This window comes from Hyalella azteca, unplaced genomic scaffold, assembly GCF_000764305.2.
Source record: "Hyalella azteca isolate HAZT.00-mixed unplaced genomic scaffold, Hazt_2.0.2 contig12485, whole genome shotgun sequence".
Classification (NCBI taxonomy): Eukaryota; Metazoa; Arthropoda; class Malacostraca; order Amphipoda; family Hyalellidae; genus Hyalella; species Hyalella azteca.
In genome coordinates, this window is record NW_025942443.1 from 1 (window position 1) to 14,727 (window position 14,727).

The 14,727-nt window shown below is 34.5% G+C and overlaps 1 protein-coding gene across 1 annotated transcript; it reads left to right on the plus strand.

Moving 5' to 3' along the window:
- The first annotated feature begins 2,493 nt into the window (after positions 1 to 2,493).
- Positions 2,494 to 11,136, plus strand: LOC108667000 (transmembrane protein 161B). The gene is made up of 10 exons (XM_018153978.2): positions 2,494 to 3,251; positions 3,474 to 3,557; positions 4,560 to 4,639; positions 5,454 to 5,669; positions 6,177 to 6,293; positions 7,096 to 7,236; positions 7,657 to 7,831; positions 8,537 to 8,633; positions 9,714 to 9,892; positions 10,506 to 11,136. The coding sequence occupies exons 1-10, from the start codon at positions 2,976 to 2,978 to the stop codon at positions 10,623 to 10,625; spliced, it is 1,485 nt and encodes a 494-aa protein (XP_018009467.1). The 5' UTR covers positions 2,494 to 2,975; the 3' UTR covers positions 10,626 to 11,136.
- The last annotated feature ends 3,591 nt before the right edge of the window (positions 11,137 to 14,727 follow it).

Below are 14,727 nucleotides of genomic sequence, written 5' to 3' on the forward strand. Positions count from 1 at the left end.
CTCAGAGCGAAAGTCCACATCACCCAGTGAGAACATCAAAAAACGTGTCAAAGTTAATAGTTGACCTTGCTCTACCAAATAGTGATAAACTGTTTGTGTAGAAGGAATATTATGGTTTGAGACTTTTAAATAAGTCTGTGAATATATTAGGAACCCTTTAAGTATACTTATATTTGCTGATTTCAAGTGGTAAATAAATTAATAGATGATTAAGTTGAGAGACAGTTTTAGACACATAAAATCTAATTCCGATACAGCTTGGAATTAGACACACAGCTCATTCCGAGCTGTGTCGTATTCTGATACGGCATCGGAATAACAAATTATGGTTTTGAGGCGCTCTGTCCGCAAGTCTACGGATATGAGACAGCGCATTTCAGTGACGTTTGAATTAGTCTCACAGACTCACAATATGCCCAATTTAGTCACGCACAGCATAGAAATTCAGCAATTTTGTAGATTTAAATTCTACAGGCTTTTTAATAAATATGGCAACAGTTTGTGATGTTTCATCATTGCTGGAGCATAGTGTGGTGTTTTGAGAGTGACGTTAACCAATCAGAAGTTCAGAACTCTAGTTGCGCATACGGTGATCTTTTCATAGCCATTCATTTCTTGCTACGTCCTTAAAGTGTTGGAATATGGTGTGTTTACCCTAACAAACTGCAAGTGCAACCAACAAAACCTCAGGTGACCCAAGGGGCTAAGGACAGTAATAAGGTGTTGCAAGTGAAAGGTTGTTAAAACAAAGACACAACATGAACAAAATGCCATGGTCAGGAAGATGGGCCAGGTGTGGGTGAATTTATGTTTTCATTTTATCAATTTGCACCGTGCGCCGTAATATGCTGGTATAAAAAATGAGCTGTGCGCCGTGCTCCAAAAGTTGTTTAAAGACAAATGTGCAGCAGCATCATCAGGCACAAACATTTATCTGCATCACGTTGACTAGATTTCTAATGTGTTAACCCAGGTTCTATTCTAAAAGTCAGCACAATTATGAATATTTATTCATTATTCATAGATCACAAATCACAATTTGTTTGGACACTAATTATAAACTGAAGAATAGAAGGCAACAATCGACATGGGCTTGAAATTGGTGCCTTCTTATGAGACTGGTTATGGCAATGAACCCCGTATGTCAATGTTGGGAATACCATGTTATGTTCCTGACATTCTTTTAGCCAGTGAAATGGGTTTTGCACAGCACAAACCAGGGTTGGCAATGATTAAATCAAAATGATTAAATCACTTGATTTTTTTATTATAAATCATGATTTTTTTATTTTTTGCATTTTTTTTTTCTTAAATATTTAAATATATTGAGTGGCAGTCTTTAATTTATTTTGAGGTACCGGTATTGTTATTCATGGTTTAGTATAAATGTACTATGAATGACAAATTGGTATATAAACTTGTAAGTTGTTGCCTTTAGTGTGTATTAGGTTCCAATAAATTGAATGTTTTTGGTACAGAGGCATCAAGTGAATAGGACATAAAACTAGTAGATCTACTGTTGGTGCTGTGCACTGTGCTATCAGCTACTTATTTGTAATGTGACTCTTCAATGTTTAGAAGATCTGCATTCTTGAACTGTTTTTGTATATTGAAGCCAGTTAAATGGTCAATATTTAGCTTGTTACCTTGCTCCATACAAACTTTACAAAGCTAATGAATAGACTTATCAATAATTGTCAACCCAAAAATGCCGAAGTGGCCATTATTGAAGGCAATAAGTGCCAAGACAAAAAAAGCTGAAAAAAAAATAAAAAAAATAATGAAAAATTAAAAAAATCATTGATTTTTTATTTGTTTAGTTTTTTAAAAAAATAAAAAAAAAATCACCAACCCTGGCACAAACCTTTTGAATAAAAAAATATAGTCACTGGATTTTTTTTATCAGTTCTCATTTTTTGCAACTTTGAAAGTTACATATATAGACAAACAACAAACATTAATAAAATATGAATGGTTTCAAAGGGACACATCACATGATAATGTATCAGTGTTACATAATTTAAGTCTGTAAAGACAAAGTTGCCATACCATAATGTTGGGAATTTCTGATAACAGCTACGTATGTCTAGATATATTTTAGGATATATTTATTTGTGATATATTTTATTTATCAAAAATTATTTTCCATCATTTAGAATGATGTAATTATTTCTGACTCCTTTCATAAACTGTAGAACCTCTAATAACCCAATCAGCGCCCTATTACCTATTGGTATACTATATATAGAACAAGCAAAATCTGTTGTCTAAAACTAATATTTGTTTACTGTACTTCATTTGCCCAATTTCTGAGGACCTGGTTCTTTACCACTTGCCTCGCGTACGGAGTTCGGAATATTTGATTAGGTACCTAGATACCGGTACTGAAGATGAACAATGTTGCCATAAGAAATTTATTGAAAATTTCTTCTGAAATAAATGTCTAGATTTTTACTTTCACAAGATTTCCATATCACAGAAAATCATATATTATTAATGGATAATTAAACACATATTAAATATTTTGTGTTTTTTGTCTGTTCCTTGACAAACTGTATTTGGGCCAACTAGGTACTGCGCAAGATGTAATGGATGACCGGAATTTGTGCCGACACCTGTGCAAAGAGAAAATATTTTGATTACTTTGCGCTAACCATTGGGTTATAAAAACTCCTTGTGCGCAGGAAAATTCTTCGAAAACCTACATTATCCTGAGTGTGGATAAAATGGAATAACCATAACATCAAAGAATATTGGAGTCTTTGGAGATACAGTGGTTTTTGTTTTCTTATCTATTATTTTAATTCCAGAATTTTTTTAGACTTCTGCTCTTGAAAGGCTTAACAGATGGTCTGACTTATTAAAATATAAAGCACAAGCACATGATAAACTTCATGAACATTCATTGATTGCTGAGCAACAGATAATTTCTCTGTAAAATAATTCCATGAAAAGCTGAAATACCAGCGAGAAACATGGGAGTCTTTGGCACACAGCTTGTCTGCACCATGATAATGTGTACGGTGCTCAGCAAGGTCATCCCGCATTGGTCTCCAGCCCAGTGGCTACTCTGCAACACAGGCTTGTCATACTACCTCCACCCAACTGATGACCAACTCAGAGAAAAGAAGAAGTCAAGTAGCAATAGAAATAATTTAAGATCATCAGAAAATGCAGAAAATGGAACTTTTACTGTATTACCAAAAAATATTGATGTAAATCTCCAGAAAACAAAGATCTCAAGCCTAGATGTGAGTTGAACGTGTTTGGGAAATATTATCCTGGATATATTCATGGATTTTTTCACATTCATTGCTATGTTTCTGCTAATAATATTTTCCATACTATTGCATTGGAAAAAACTTGAGGAAAAATTGAGCCAAACAATCAATCTTATTCCTAGCTATTAAATATTTATTTTTCATAGACATGTAATGTAAAATGCATTTCATAATATATTGGATATTTTTCAGGTGTTCCAGTTACGTTTCTACTCGGATTATCAATGGCTTCTTGACTTCTCTGTATGTTCAATAATTGTGTACTTAGCAACAGAGGTTAGTAACCTAAGAAATGATTCAAAATTGCTTTACTATTATATGGTGCTTAAATGTCAAAAAGTTTTTGAGTTGTGGGGGTTTTTGTAAAAAAAACGAAAAGTGGTCTAAGTTACCCCGCCGGTCTAAGTTACCCCATTTTACGGTAGGTATGGGTAGTTGGTAACATGACTTTATTGGCTTAATAAATTGTATTTAGTAGAAATTTAATAGCAAAGAAAACTCCACACAAATTCCCCATATCTCTATGGAAGATGTTATGAAGTCCAGCTCCATTGTCAGTTTGAAATATCTAGAGCACAGATCCAATCTGAAGTTAATGCAGTCAAAATTGAAAAAATTGGACCTATTTAAATGCAGCTTTCAGCTCTTATCGGCTAGAAATTGTGAATATATAGAATTTGTAATTTCTTGCTCTGTCTTTTGCTTGCAAGATTAGGTTTTAACTTCTATCAGTTCTATTTTTTTCTAGATTTTTAAAACTGACAATGGAGTGGGCTCCAAAACTTTTTCAATAGAGATACTGGTATGGAGAATTTGTGTGGAGTTTTCTTTGCTTTTAAATTTCTAGTGAATTTGCAATTTATGCAATCTAGTGACATTAATGCTATTATATTTAGGTAGATATGTTTGATAAAACCAATATATTCAATCATGGATACGTACCACACTAACTCAAAAATACCTTCATTAAATCAGCTCATTGAAAATAATTCATTTCTTCCCCTATAAAAAAAAAACAATAAATCTTTGATAAAGTCTCCAATTTTTGAGAAAATCGTCAGCATCCACTACTGTAAAGTGTAATCAAGATGTACTATGGTAAGTTTGCTTCTCATTTATGTCAGGAGAGCTAGTTCTTCTATTAAAACTTAATTCCTGCTGCTGTAGATTACAAGATTCAATTTTACAAGTTGATATTTGCTACTAGGTATTTCTTCTGTTTGTATTTTTATTGAATAATCATGTTTGTTATTCAAAGAGTTGTGTCTCTACTTCAAGATTCATATCTACTTCAACCCTGGCCGAGATGAAGTGAATCTGTCAATGGTGTGGTGTCTGCTGCTTCTGATCTTTGTGCTGTATCCTTTATCTGAACCTAAGCATTTTATTTTATTTTTTAAAAAAAGGACATTTCATGAAATTCAACTTAATTAGGTTTTCAAAGTAATTATTAAAGTGGACTTTGACACACTTGATAATTTCCATTACATGTTCTTCTCTGCCTTCCAAGGAAGATTTATTTTTGCATCAAATATTCTCATTACTATTATTTTTACAACACTTCTCTTTAACTTCACTTCTTGTTGTTTGTTTGTCTGTCTACTACAAATCTTATATTCTCATTACATATTATTTTTACAACACTTCTCTTTAACTTCACTTCTTGTTGTTTGTTTGTCTGTCTACTACAAATCTTATAATCAACATTTAACACACTTCTACCTTCCAATCGATCTGAAATTTTGCACACTTGCTTTAAGTTGGAGACAATGCATGAATCAATTTACAGAATATATAATTTCACAAATTAAATTTTTTTTAATTTAAAAGAATACTTTTGTCTTTTACAAATATTGTACCTAATTGATATTAACCCCCACACTTCTACCAGTCCAATCAATCTGAAATTTTCCACACTTGCAAAAAGTTGGAGGCAATGCATTAATCAATTAACAGAATAAATAATTTTTAAAAATTTAATTTTTTTATTTTGTAATATAAGATTTATAAATTAATTTTTAATTTATTTGCTAATAAAATTAGAAATTCATTGTACATGTGTAACATCAGAGACACTTGATTCTTTAGAAATGTTGTCTTCAAAAAGTAATTTTTAAATGCATATTATTATTTTTGATATTGTTGATTTATCCTTAACTAAGCTTATTCCAGCAAAGTTCTCTTCTCCATCACATTGGTGTACTTCAAGTCTGGCGCAGGTGATGGAGAGAAAGCGCTGGTGGTGCTTGCTCTGTTCTGCTATTTACTTCTTGCAATGATGGTTCTCATTGTCAGTGAAATGAAGCTTGAACTTGGACTGGATGAAGCATATGCTGCTTTCAATGCATCAGCCACTCAATTTATGAAAAATCAGGAAATTACTAGCGTGTGAGTCATTCTCTGTATTTGCACTTGTTAATTTATAGATTTTAATAGCTTATGGGCAATATGAAGATCTACCAATTATGTAACCACATAATTTTTTATGATGTTGAATAAGTACGTAGGGAAGTAGTAAATGTAGCATTCCTATGTAAATAAAGCATTAATTTTTTTAACAATTATTATTTATGATTCATTTCTCAAACTGCTTGTTCATTAGCCAGGTAGTCTCATGCTCAACATTTAAGTAGTAACTTGCATTTATGAATTGTTATTATGATTTTTTAAATTTCTCAGATCTTGTCAACAAAGATTTTTCCGAGAATTGCAGTTAAACTTATCACTGCCCAATATCTATCCCAATCAATTTAGTTGTGGCAAAATATAATTTCATATTAGATGAGAAAAGGGATATATTTCTTATATATAATAAGATAAATTGGATATATTTCTCATACCGGTATATATTAAATTAAGATCTAGGTAAGTGTCTATTAATATATTGTATTGCAGAGGTGTCATCAGTAAGATGGCATTCAAAGGCTGTGCTGCTGTGGCCTGTGCTGTCCTGGGTGCTTGCCTGGCTTTCCCTGGTCTCCGGCTGGGCAAGATGCATTGGGATGCAGTAAGGTAAAGTATAATCTCTTAGATATTTATGAGATTTTATATATTTAGAATACCGTAGCAGATGATTCCTTTACAAATTCATATTTTGATTGCATAGTATCAGATTTGAACAACTATCACGTATCATCTGGCTGTGTCAATTTTAGTTATTGTATGGTTGTATTGTCACACTAATACTTTATTATATAAATTTTATGGATATTTGCAGATAGTATGCGTACTCATCTTCTCAGCCTGCTGTAATTTTTAATTAATTGTGGAACATTTGCTCGGCATTGGGTATGACCCTAAGGGGCTTTCATTCTGAACAAGCATAGCTATAAGTTCCCAATGTTCATATAGGTATACTTCCCTAGCTGAAACATGAACCTTTTATTTTATGAACCCCCTTTTTTAACTGAGTTTGTGTGACAAATAGCGGTGTGAATAACAGACTCAGAATGTCCATATTAATTACCAGTACAGAAGATAAGTTTTGATCATTCTGAAAACACTGCAGAAATAGGTATCTATAAGAACAGTGGATTTTTCAACATATTTTGGGAATAATTTTTGGTTGAAATCATTCTGTTTTTTCAACGCATTTTCTCATTTATGGAAAAAAGGTGCTGTTGTGCTTGTCATGTCCATCTGTCTGTCCGTGACTTCACGTTTTTGTCAACGAGAAAATGCGCTCTCTGCCACTCACTGCAGTGACTGAGTTATATATTTCTATGTACTGAGAACAAATAAGGTGAACTTTCCAGCTTAGAGAAAATTGAAACATTTCATACAGAATGAAGTAGCATGCAAATAAATATTTCAGATTGCAGTGCACAAGACGTTGGCTGCAACTGCTGCTCCACTGCGCCTTCCTGGCGCCCGCTTTTGTGTCGCTGCTGTGGGTGCGTCCGCTGGCCAGACATTACCTCGTCATCATCACCTGGCCTGGCTACACAAAACCTCTGTAATAACCTCTCCAACCTAATATTTTGTTACTTCAATAACCTCTCTATTTTATTACTTGAATACAGGCATGTCAAACTTCTGTAAACCCATGTTACACAACATCTATGCGATTCGATGAAGATTATTCTTTATACCTTAGTATTGACTGTAGTGTAAACTTGACATTCTTTACATCTTAAAGTTGGTTGCAGGAATTATGCTGGTTGGTCTGCTGATAAAATAGGATCCCCTGTGCAATTCCCTGTGCAAGATGAAAATCACCAATTATATCTGCTTTTGTATTTACAATAGACAAATTTAATTCATTAAACCTCTTAATGCACATTTTAAATGTGAAATTTAGTTCTCTAAATTAAAGTGGCTGGATTGCTAGAAAAAACATATTTCTGAACATGTAAAACCAAATGATGTTGAACAGGCTGTCAGCGGAGGCGTTCTCAACGGTGCGCGTAGTCTGCGTGTTGGTGACGTGTGCCCTGCGGCTGCTGGTGCTGCCTGTGTACCTGCAGGCTTACCTGGACATGGCCAGAGCTAAGCTTGAGGAGCAACGAACTCATGCTGGCAAAACTACCAATAAAAATATACAGCGACAGGTGCTGTGTTTAATGCGACTAGTTATACAAAATGTATTTAGTAATTTGTAAAGCAATACCGTAGTCGAATGGTAAAAGTAATATCTTGAGACAAGTAATGTAAGATTATGTAAAATTTGCCAAAAATTAGGGAGAATAAATCTTGTGGTAAAGAAAACTATTGTGGAATGTTCAAAAAACTTTAATTGCAACACTCAGGCAGGCCAGTGGCGGGATGAAATATGTATTCGGTGTTTTTTGATCAATTTTTGCAAATCTTGAGCGTTATTCAGAAATTTGGGGTCATGTCTTATGTTGATATTTCGATGAATAATCTCATGTACTTATAATCCAAGCAAAAAACAGTGAAACTAAAATCAATGAGAAAACGTTTAATTAAACTGATTAATGATGGGTAAGCTCCTTAAATAGTTTTTATGCATTTATTTTCTTCAGTGTTATTGAGCGGTACATGCTTGCACCATTTTAAGTTATGTATGGTACCTACATCTATTTCTATTTTTCTAGTTTTTATTAGTTTAAAAATACTACTATATGTATATGTCCGCTATATATTACTAATTCCTGCAAAGACCTACGGTACTTGTACGCTTGTGGTGCGCTGTAGCACTATGAAATTGTCCGGCCAAACTACTTGTACATATATGCTGAATATTGAGATATTTTCTCCACGTTTGTAGGTTGAGTGTCAGATTGTTTGTGCAGGTAGCCAGCGTGTTCTACTACCTGTGTGTGGTGGCGCTGCAATACCTCCTGCCGCTGCTGCTCTCGCTAGTCCTCGCACTCATGCTTAAAACTCTCGGTCAGTCTTGTTTCAATTTATATATTTATAGTCACTTGTAAATCTTGACGCATTTCAATTTATATATTTCTAGTCACTTGTAAATCTTGACGCGTTTATTTCAATTAGTATCTGCAGCCACTGAAACTCTCGACAAATTTTTTCTTTTAAATGTTTTTTTGCCAGCCCATATTGGTGATAGAAACGTTCATTTTATGATAAATAAATTTAACGGGATTCATTGCTCTGTCGTAAATTGATCTTTATCAGTCTACATTGTTTTTTGCATGTATACATTGAGGGATGAACATTTCTTCCTGCCCACCTCTTGGGTAGAGTTTTATTGTTGCACCTTGACGCAACGTTTATTTCTCATTTCATCTCAAGATGCGTTTTTTTCTAATGCCCTTACATAAAAGATTGATTTTATTAAGACCAGAATCAATAAAAATCTTTTCGTTAAGACTATACTCATTCCAAAAATTACCTCTACGTCTCGGCTCCCCTTTTTTATTAGTCTAATTATTTCAATCTGAACTCGCAATATTTAACAAAGACTCGTTTGTACAAGGGCTGCACTATGGAAAAATATTCATGAGTTCATAACTCCATCAGGCAATCGCGGTTGAATTTTCAACTTAAACCTAGCAATCCCAGAGAATGATTTGGCCGCTCGTGCACTTGAGCAAGTTTTGGTAGATTCAACTTGCTCGAAGTAGATTAAATTTGTGTGTGGATTCTGTGGGTAGATTCAACTTGCTCAGAGTAGATTCAATTTGTGTGTGGATTCTGTGGGTAGATTCAACTTGCTCGTAGTAGATTCAATTTGTGTGTGGATTCTGTGGGTAGATTCAACTTGCTCGTAGTANTCACAATATTTAACAAAGACTCGTTTGTACAAGGGCTGCACAAAATATTCACGAGTTCATGACTCCATCAGGCAATTGCGGTTGAATTTTCAACTTAAACCCAGCAATCCCAGAGAATGATTTGGCCGCTCGTGCACTTGAGCAAGTTTTGGTAGATTCAACTTGCTCGGAGTAGATTCAATTTGTGTGTGGATTCTGTGAGTAGATTCAACTTGCTCGGATGTCCCCACAGGAGGACTTCACTGGCGCGGGCTGAGCGACCTGCGCGGCTTCGTGGCGGCTGAGTGTGGCGTGGATGACGTCACGCCACAAGCCAGCCAGCCACACACAGCCACCGCAGCCATCAGCCGTCTGGCTGCCTCCACTGAAGCCACCGCAGCCATCACCACAGGCGTAGAACAACTCAGAAAGGTAGAACACGAACACAATTAGGAATACCTTGCTTTCGGTTGGGATATTTTTGTGTTATCTAGACCGATTAATATCTGTAGCACTGTTTCCCTCTTTAGCCTCCTATTCCTCGGCAACCCCTGTTTTCCTTCTATTTTCTTCCTTGTCTTCTATTTCTCTCCTTCGCGCCTTCGGCGCTCATTTTCTCTTATAACTTGCTATCCTATGCAGCCCTTCCATTGCTATTCCTTCTATTTCATTGCGCTCCACAGCCATCGAAGACATTCATGTCATTGATATTCATGACATTCATGTCATGTCATTCATGTCTTTGTGTGTGGAATTTTGAAAATACTTCTAGTCTCTTTGTATTTGTTTCATCAAATCCATTAACATCAAAGGCAATATCGCGTCATAATAATAGCTTCTTATCACAATTGTTGCAGTCCAGTCGCTAACTGACATCGCTTGTTTTTGATGGTGTGGTAATGATAAAACATTTTTACACGTAAGAGCAACATCACGATTTGGACTGAAGATTGTTATGTGGAAGAAGCATTATAATAATCGTACACAATCTTATTATACGTGAATCCCGTACTTACCATGTTTAAAATGTTAAATTTCACCACAGTTGCTGGTGCCGGAAATGTGGCTGGGGCTGCTGGGCTTCTCGCTGTGGTGGAGCGTCACTTGCTGGTTCATTTCTGGGCTCTTCGGGCTGCTATATCAACGCTTCTTCACTGCTGGCTAGCCACGTCATCAAATTACTTATAAATAATTCAATTCTTTAGCAATGTCATCTCTTCACTGCTGGCTAGCCACGTTATCAAATTACTTATAAATAATTCAATTGTTTAGTAATGTCATCTCTTCACTGCTGGCTAGCCACATCATCAAATTACTTATAAATAATTCAATTCTTTAGTAATGTCATCTCTTCACTGCTGGCTAGCCACGTCATCAAATTACTTATAAATAATTCAATTCTTTAGTAATGTCATCTCTTCACTGCTGGCTAGCCACATCATCAAATTACTTACGAATAATTCAATTCTTTAGCAATGTCATCTTTCTAATTTTCATAGACAGTGTATCACATAACTGTTGATGGTGTTGCTGCTACTTGATAAATTTGAGGAGGAATCATTTAGATATACTGATGAAAATATAAATTTCGTTCTTTCAATGGTCAGATTGGTTTGGCAACTAATTCAAAATGCCTAAATCGGATTTGAATGAGAGTTACTTCGATTTCGTTTTTTTCTGTCGAGAACTGTTAAGTATTCCAATTCATAGTAATATTTTAGCATCTTTGGGTTTTAAGCATTATTCATCTCAGGCTAGCAAATGCTAAAAAAATTATGAACTACGTTCAAAAGCTGATCGTTTGTATGTCATTGTTTGCAAGCTGTGTTTTCCTTTTAATTAACCTGGACGTTAAGTGTGAGCCTTTTTCTGTTTGCTATCTCCCTCATTGAATCTGTAGTGTTAAATTCATTTTTTACAAATTAAGCACACATATCTCGGAAATCATTTTTATTATATTTATATCATTTAACGATATCAATGCTCCATTTAAAAACATCTAGGAAAGGGCCTGCAAAACCTTACCTTGTTTTGAATATTGTCAGTATTGTTGTATCTTTTAAGTGGAGTGCAATGTTTCAATTCAGAGGCAATTTATAGCTGCTGTTCTAATAGAACCTGCCTATGTTGTGTTCCATGCTTGGCATAACACGCACAAATTATTGTAAATACTCCTAGCATTTTACGAGCCACTTGGGAACTTGGTAATTGTTACGGACGTAACAGTCCCAGGCCACGATGGAGAATTAGAGAATTAGAATCCACAGTTGTGGATACATGAGTCATCGCTGTGCAATTCAACAAAATTCATGCGAAATAAGGACGAGTTGTGGGCGCTGGTGTAAAGTTCTGTAAATAGCAGCGCTCCAGTTGTTCGCTTCGCCGATCTGCATCTGCAGCAGATTTTGTTGGAAAGCTTCTAATAGTAGGATATGCCTCATGTACCGACGATATTATTTGCTAATTTCTGTAAAGGTAAATAATTCTAATAGGGTATAATTTTTGAAAGCTAATTTTTTCTTCCGTACTGCCAAAGACAGTGAAAGCCACCGTCATTGCAAAAGTTCATCAAACACTATTTATTTTCAATAGCATAATTCTCTAAATAAGAGTCTTATGTTCAACTGCACATATGACTTGAACAATTGAATGTTTAATGTGATCAAGAATTGAACGAGAGCTTCTTGTCAGACTGCATGTCCTATTGAGTGATGACAGTCACTGCGGATTGATAATGTATCGCAAGTCGACGTGTTTCCTGCCATGTAAACGACCGCCAGTTTTAACTTTTCTCTGTGATGCGTTTCGCTTTTCATGATCAGAAAATCCTCTGCCTTTTTTATACATACTAGCATAACGATTGAAGTCATATACATACTTTTCTTATTGTTATTTATAGTCTTCTTGATGATATTACAAATTGCAAAGAATCCCAGGAATTTAAAAGTAAAGAAAATAGCCAAAAATTTCACCATTTCTTATAAGAGAAAACGTTTCGGAGTCCAGCTCCATCGTCAATTCAAAACCTAGAACACAGGTACAAACAATTAGTAACCTAAAATTCACATTCAAACAATAATTATTCACCTAAACTTGAGGACATTAGAACTAATATCGAAGATAACAGAAATAAAAATGAGATAACATGTAGAGGAAGTACTATCTATTTACAATTTGTAGAGGAGGAACTGAATGCTGCATTTAAACTGGGTTTCTGTTTGATTTTTATTTCTGTTATCTTCAATTTTAGTTCTAATGTCCTCAAGTTTAGGTGCATAATTGTTGTTTGAATGTGAATTTTTTTACTAATTGTTTGTACCTGTGTTCTAGGTTTTGAACTGACGATGGAGCTGGACTCCGAAACGTTTTCTCTTATAAGAAATGGTGAAATTTTTGCCTATTTTCTTTACTTTTAAATTCTTGGTAAATTTGCGACTTAAGCAGCCAAGTGATTTTAATAATTGCAAAGAATGATTTAGAATAATTTTCATCGCCAAGAAATCATTTGTTATAAGCAGTGTTTGTGATCATTCATTTCGGTTTTTTTCTTAACATCTTCAGTAAGTTCCGCATTGATTTTTTGCCTTATAATCCTGACCGCTAATCTCCTTTGCTTGTTCAAACTGTTATGTAGGCGAGTTGATTCTCACCAGTTCCCTTGCTTTATTTCTTTTGCCGCATGCAGGAAAAATACTTCTCATATGAGTATAATTTTTCCGTTACTGCTCACATTTCCCTTTTGGTTTCTATGAAAGAATGGTACTGCTTCTTCCAAGCAGCTTCATTGCGCTTGACGTAAGATTAGTTGGAGGAGTCGCAACTTTTTGTCCAGATTGTTACAGACGTCTTCCCGAGGAACATTTATTATTTATTCTACTCTCTATATACGTATTTTTTTTCAATATCACGATGTCTCTCATTTACGTAGACATGTAGGTACGTCCTTAAAATTCTTAGAATCTTTAGATGCGGAACACCTGTTCCGCCTTATTCTTAATCATCCAAACTGTTCAACTAAAAATTCAACCTTAATCAAACGTTGACGAACGTTTTCAAGTAATTGTTACGGTTACATTGTTATTTTCAGGTCGAGTACGCTTCTGAAATCTTAATTTGTTATGTTGTTTTAATATCCAACATTGAAGTTGTGCTCGTTGCAAAAGATTCAAAATGTCATGTACATGGAAAGGAGATATATTTCCTAGTTTATACCCTCAAGATCTTTAAACCTGAATTAAAAGCCATGACATATTTCCTTCGTGAATTAGTCTCTAACAAAACCTGAATTACGGACATCAATTTTCTTTCTATTGTGATTTCATTGTTCATCGTTTTTTGCTTGATAATAATTCCTCAGTCAGTCGGAAATTTATCTTCGTTTAAGTATGTGTTCGCCCTTTGATATTCCACTTTATTACAGCTACCTATGAGTCTCATTATTGCTTATTCAACATATATTTTCTTATTATATGCCCGTCAGCCCTGGTCTTGACGATGCTGAACTCGGTCCATACGATCAGAAAAATCATTGGGTGATTTTATTGTCATGATCACCCAATCATTTATATTATATAAATGATAGCATGATCTTATTATAATGATCACCCAATTATTTATATTATATAAATGATTAGGTGATCTTATTATAATGATCACTCAACGATTTATATTACATAATATAAATGGTTTGTTGATTTTATAATGAGACACTCACTGCATGAGCAGAGGGCGGACGTAGAACTGATATGCTCTTGAAGTTTGTAAAGACTCAATGTAAGAAATTTTGACTGAAATTTCGAATTTGCAGATATTTTGATCCAGCGTTAGGTTTTGCTCGCATAACCTCTTCCAAATGGTATCGTTTGCTAGAATATTTTCGCCATGAGTTGTCATTACGAATTTATTGGTTAAAGTTTATTTATTAACTGTCCTTGTTTTCTTCTAACCGTGTGACCTGTCACTAGGTTTAACCTGAATTAGTAACCTTGGGTGAAGATTAACAAATTGATGTTATGAAAAGATATTGTGCTTTGCTACCTGAAGAATTTTTACTATACCTCTTTATTTTATCTAATGAATGCAAATGTTTGCTTGCAGCGAATTTCTGAACTAGTCATTATTTTTATTGAACAAATGACGCATCGCTAAACGAATAAAATTGCCACGGATATAGAGGCAATTAGTGGAATTTTTCGTCTATAGGAAAACCGAAAAAAATTAGAAAACCGCAGTCATTAATTATTCAATTATGGTCAAGGAGATCTGTT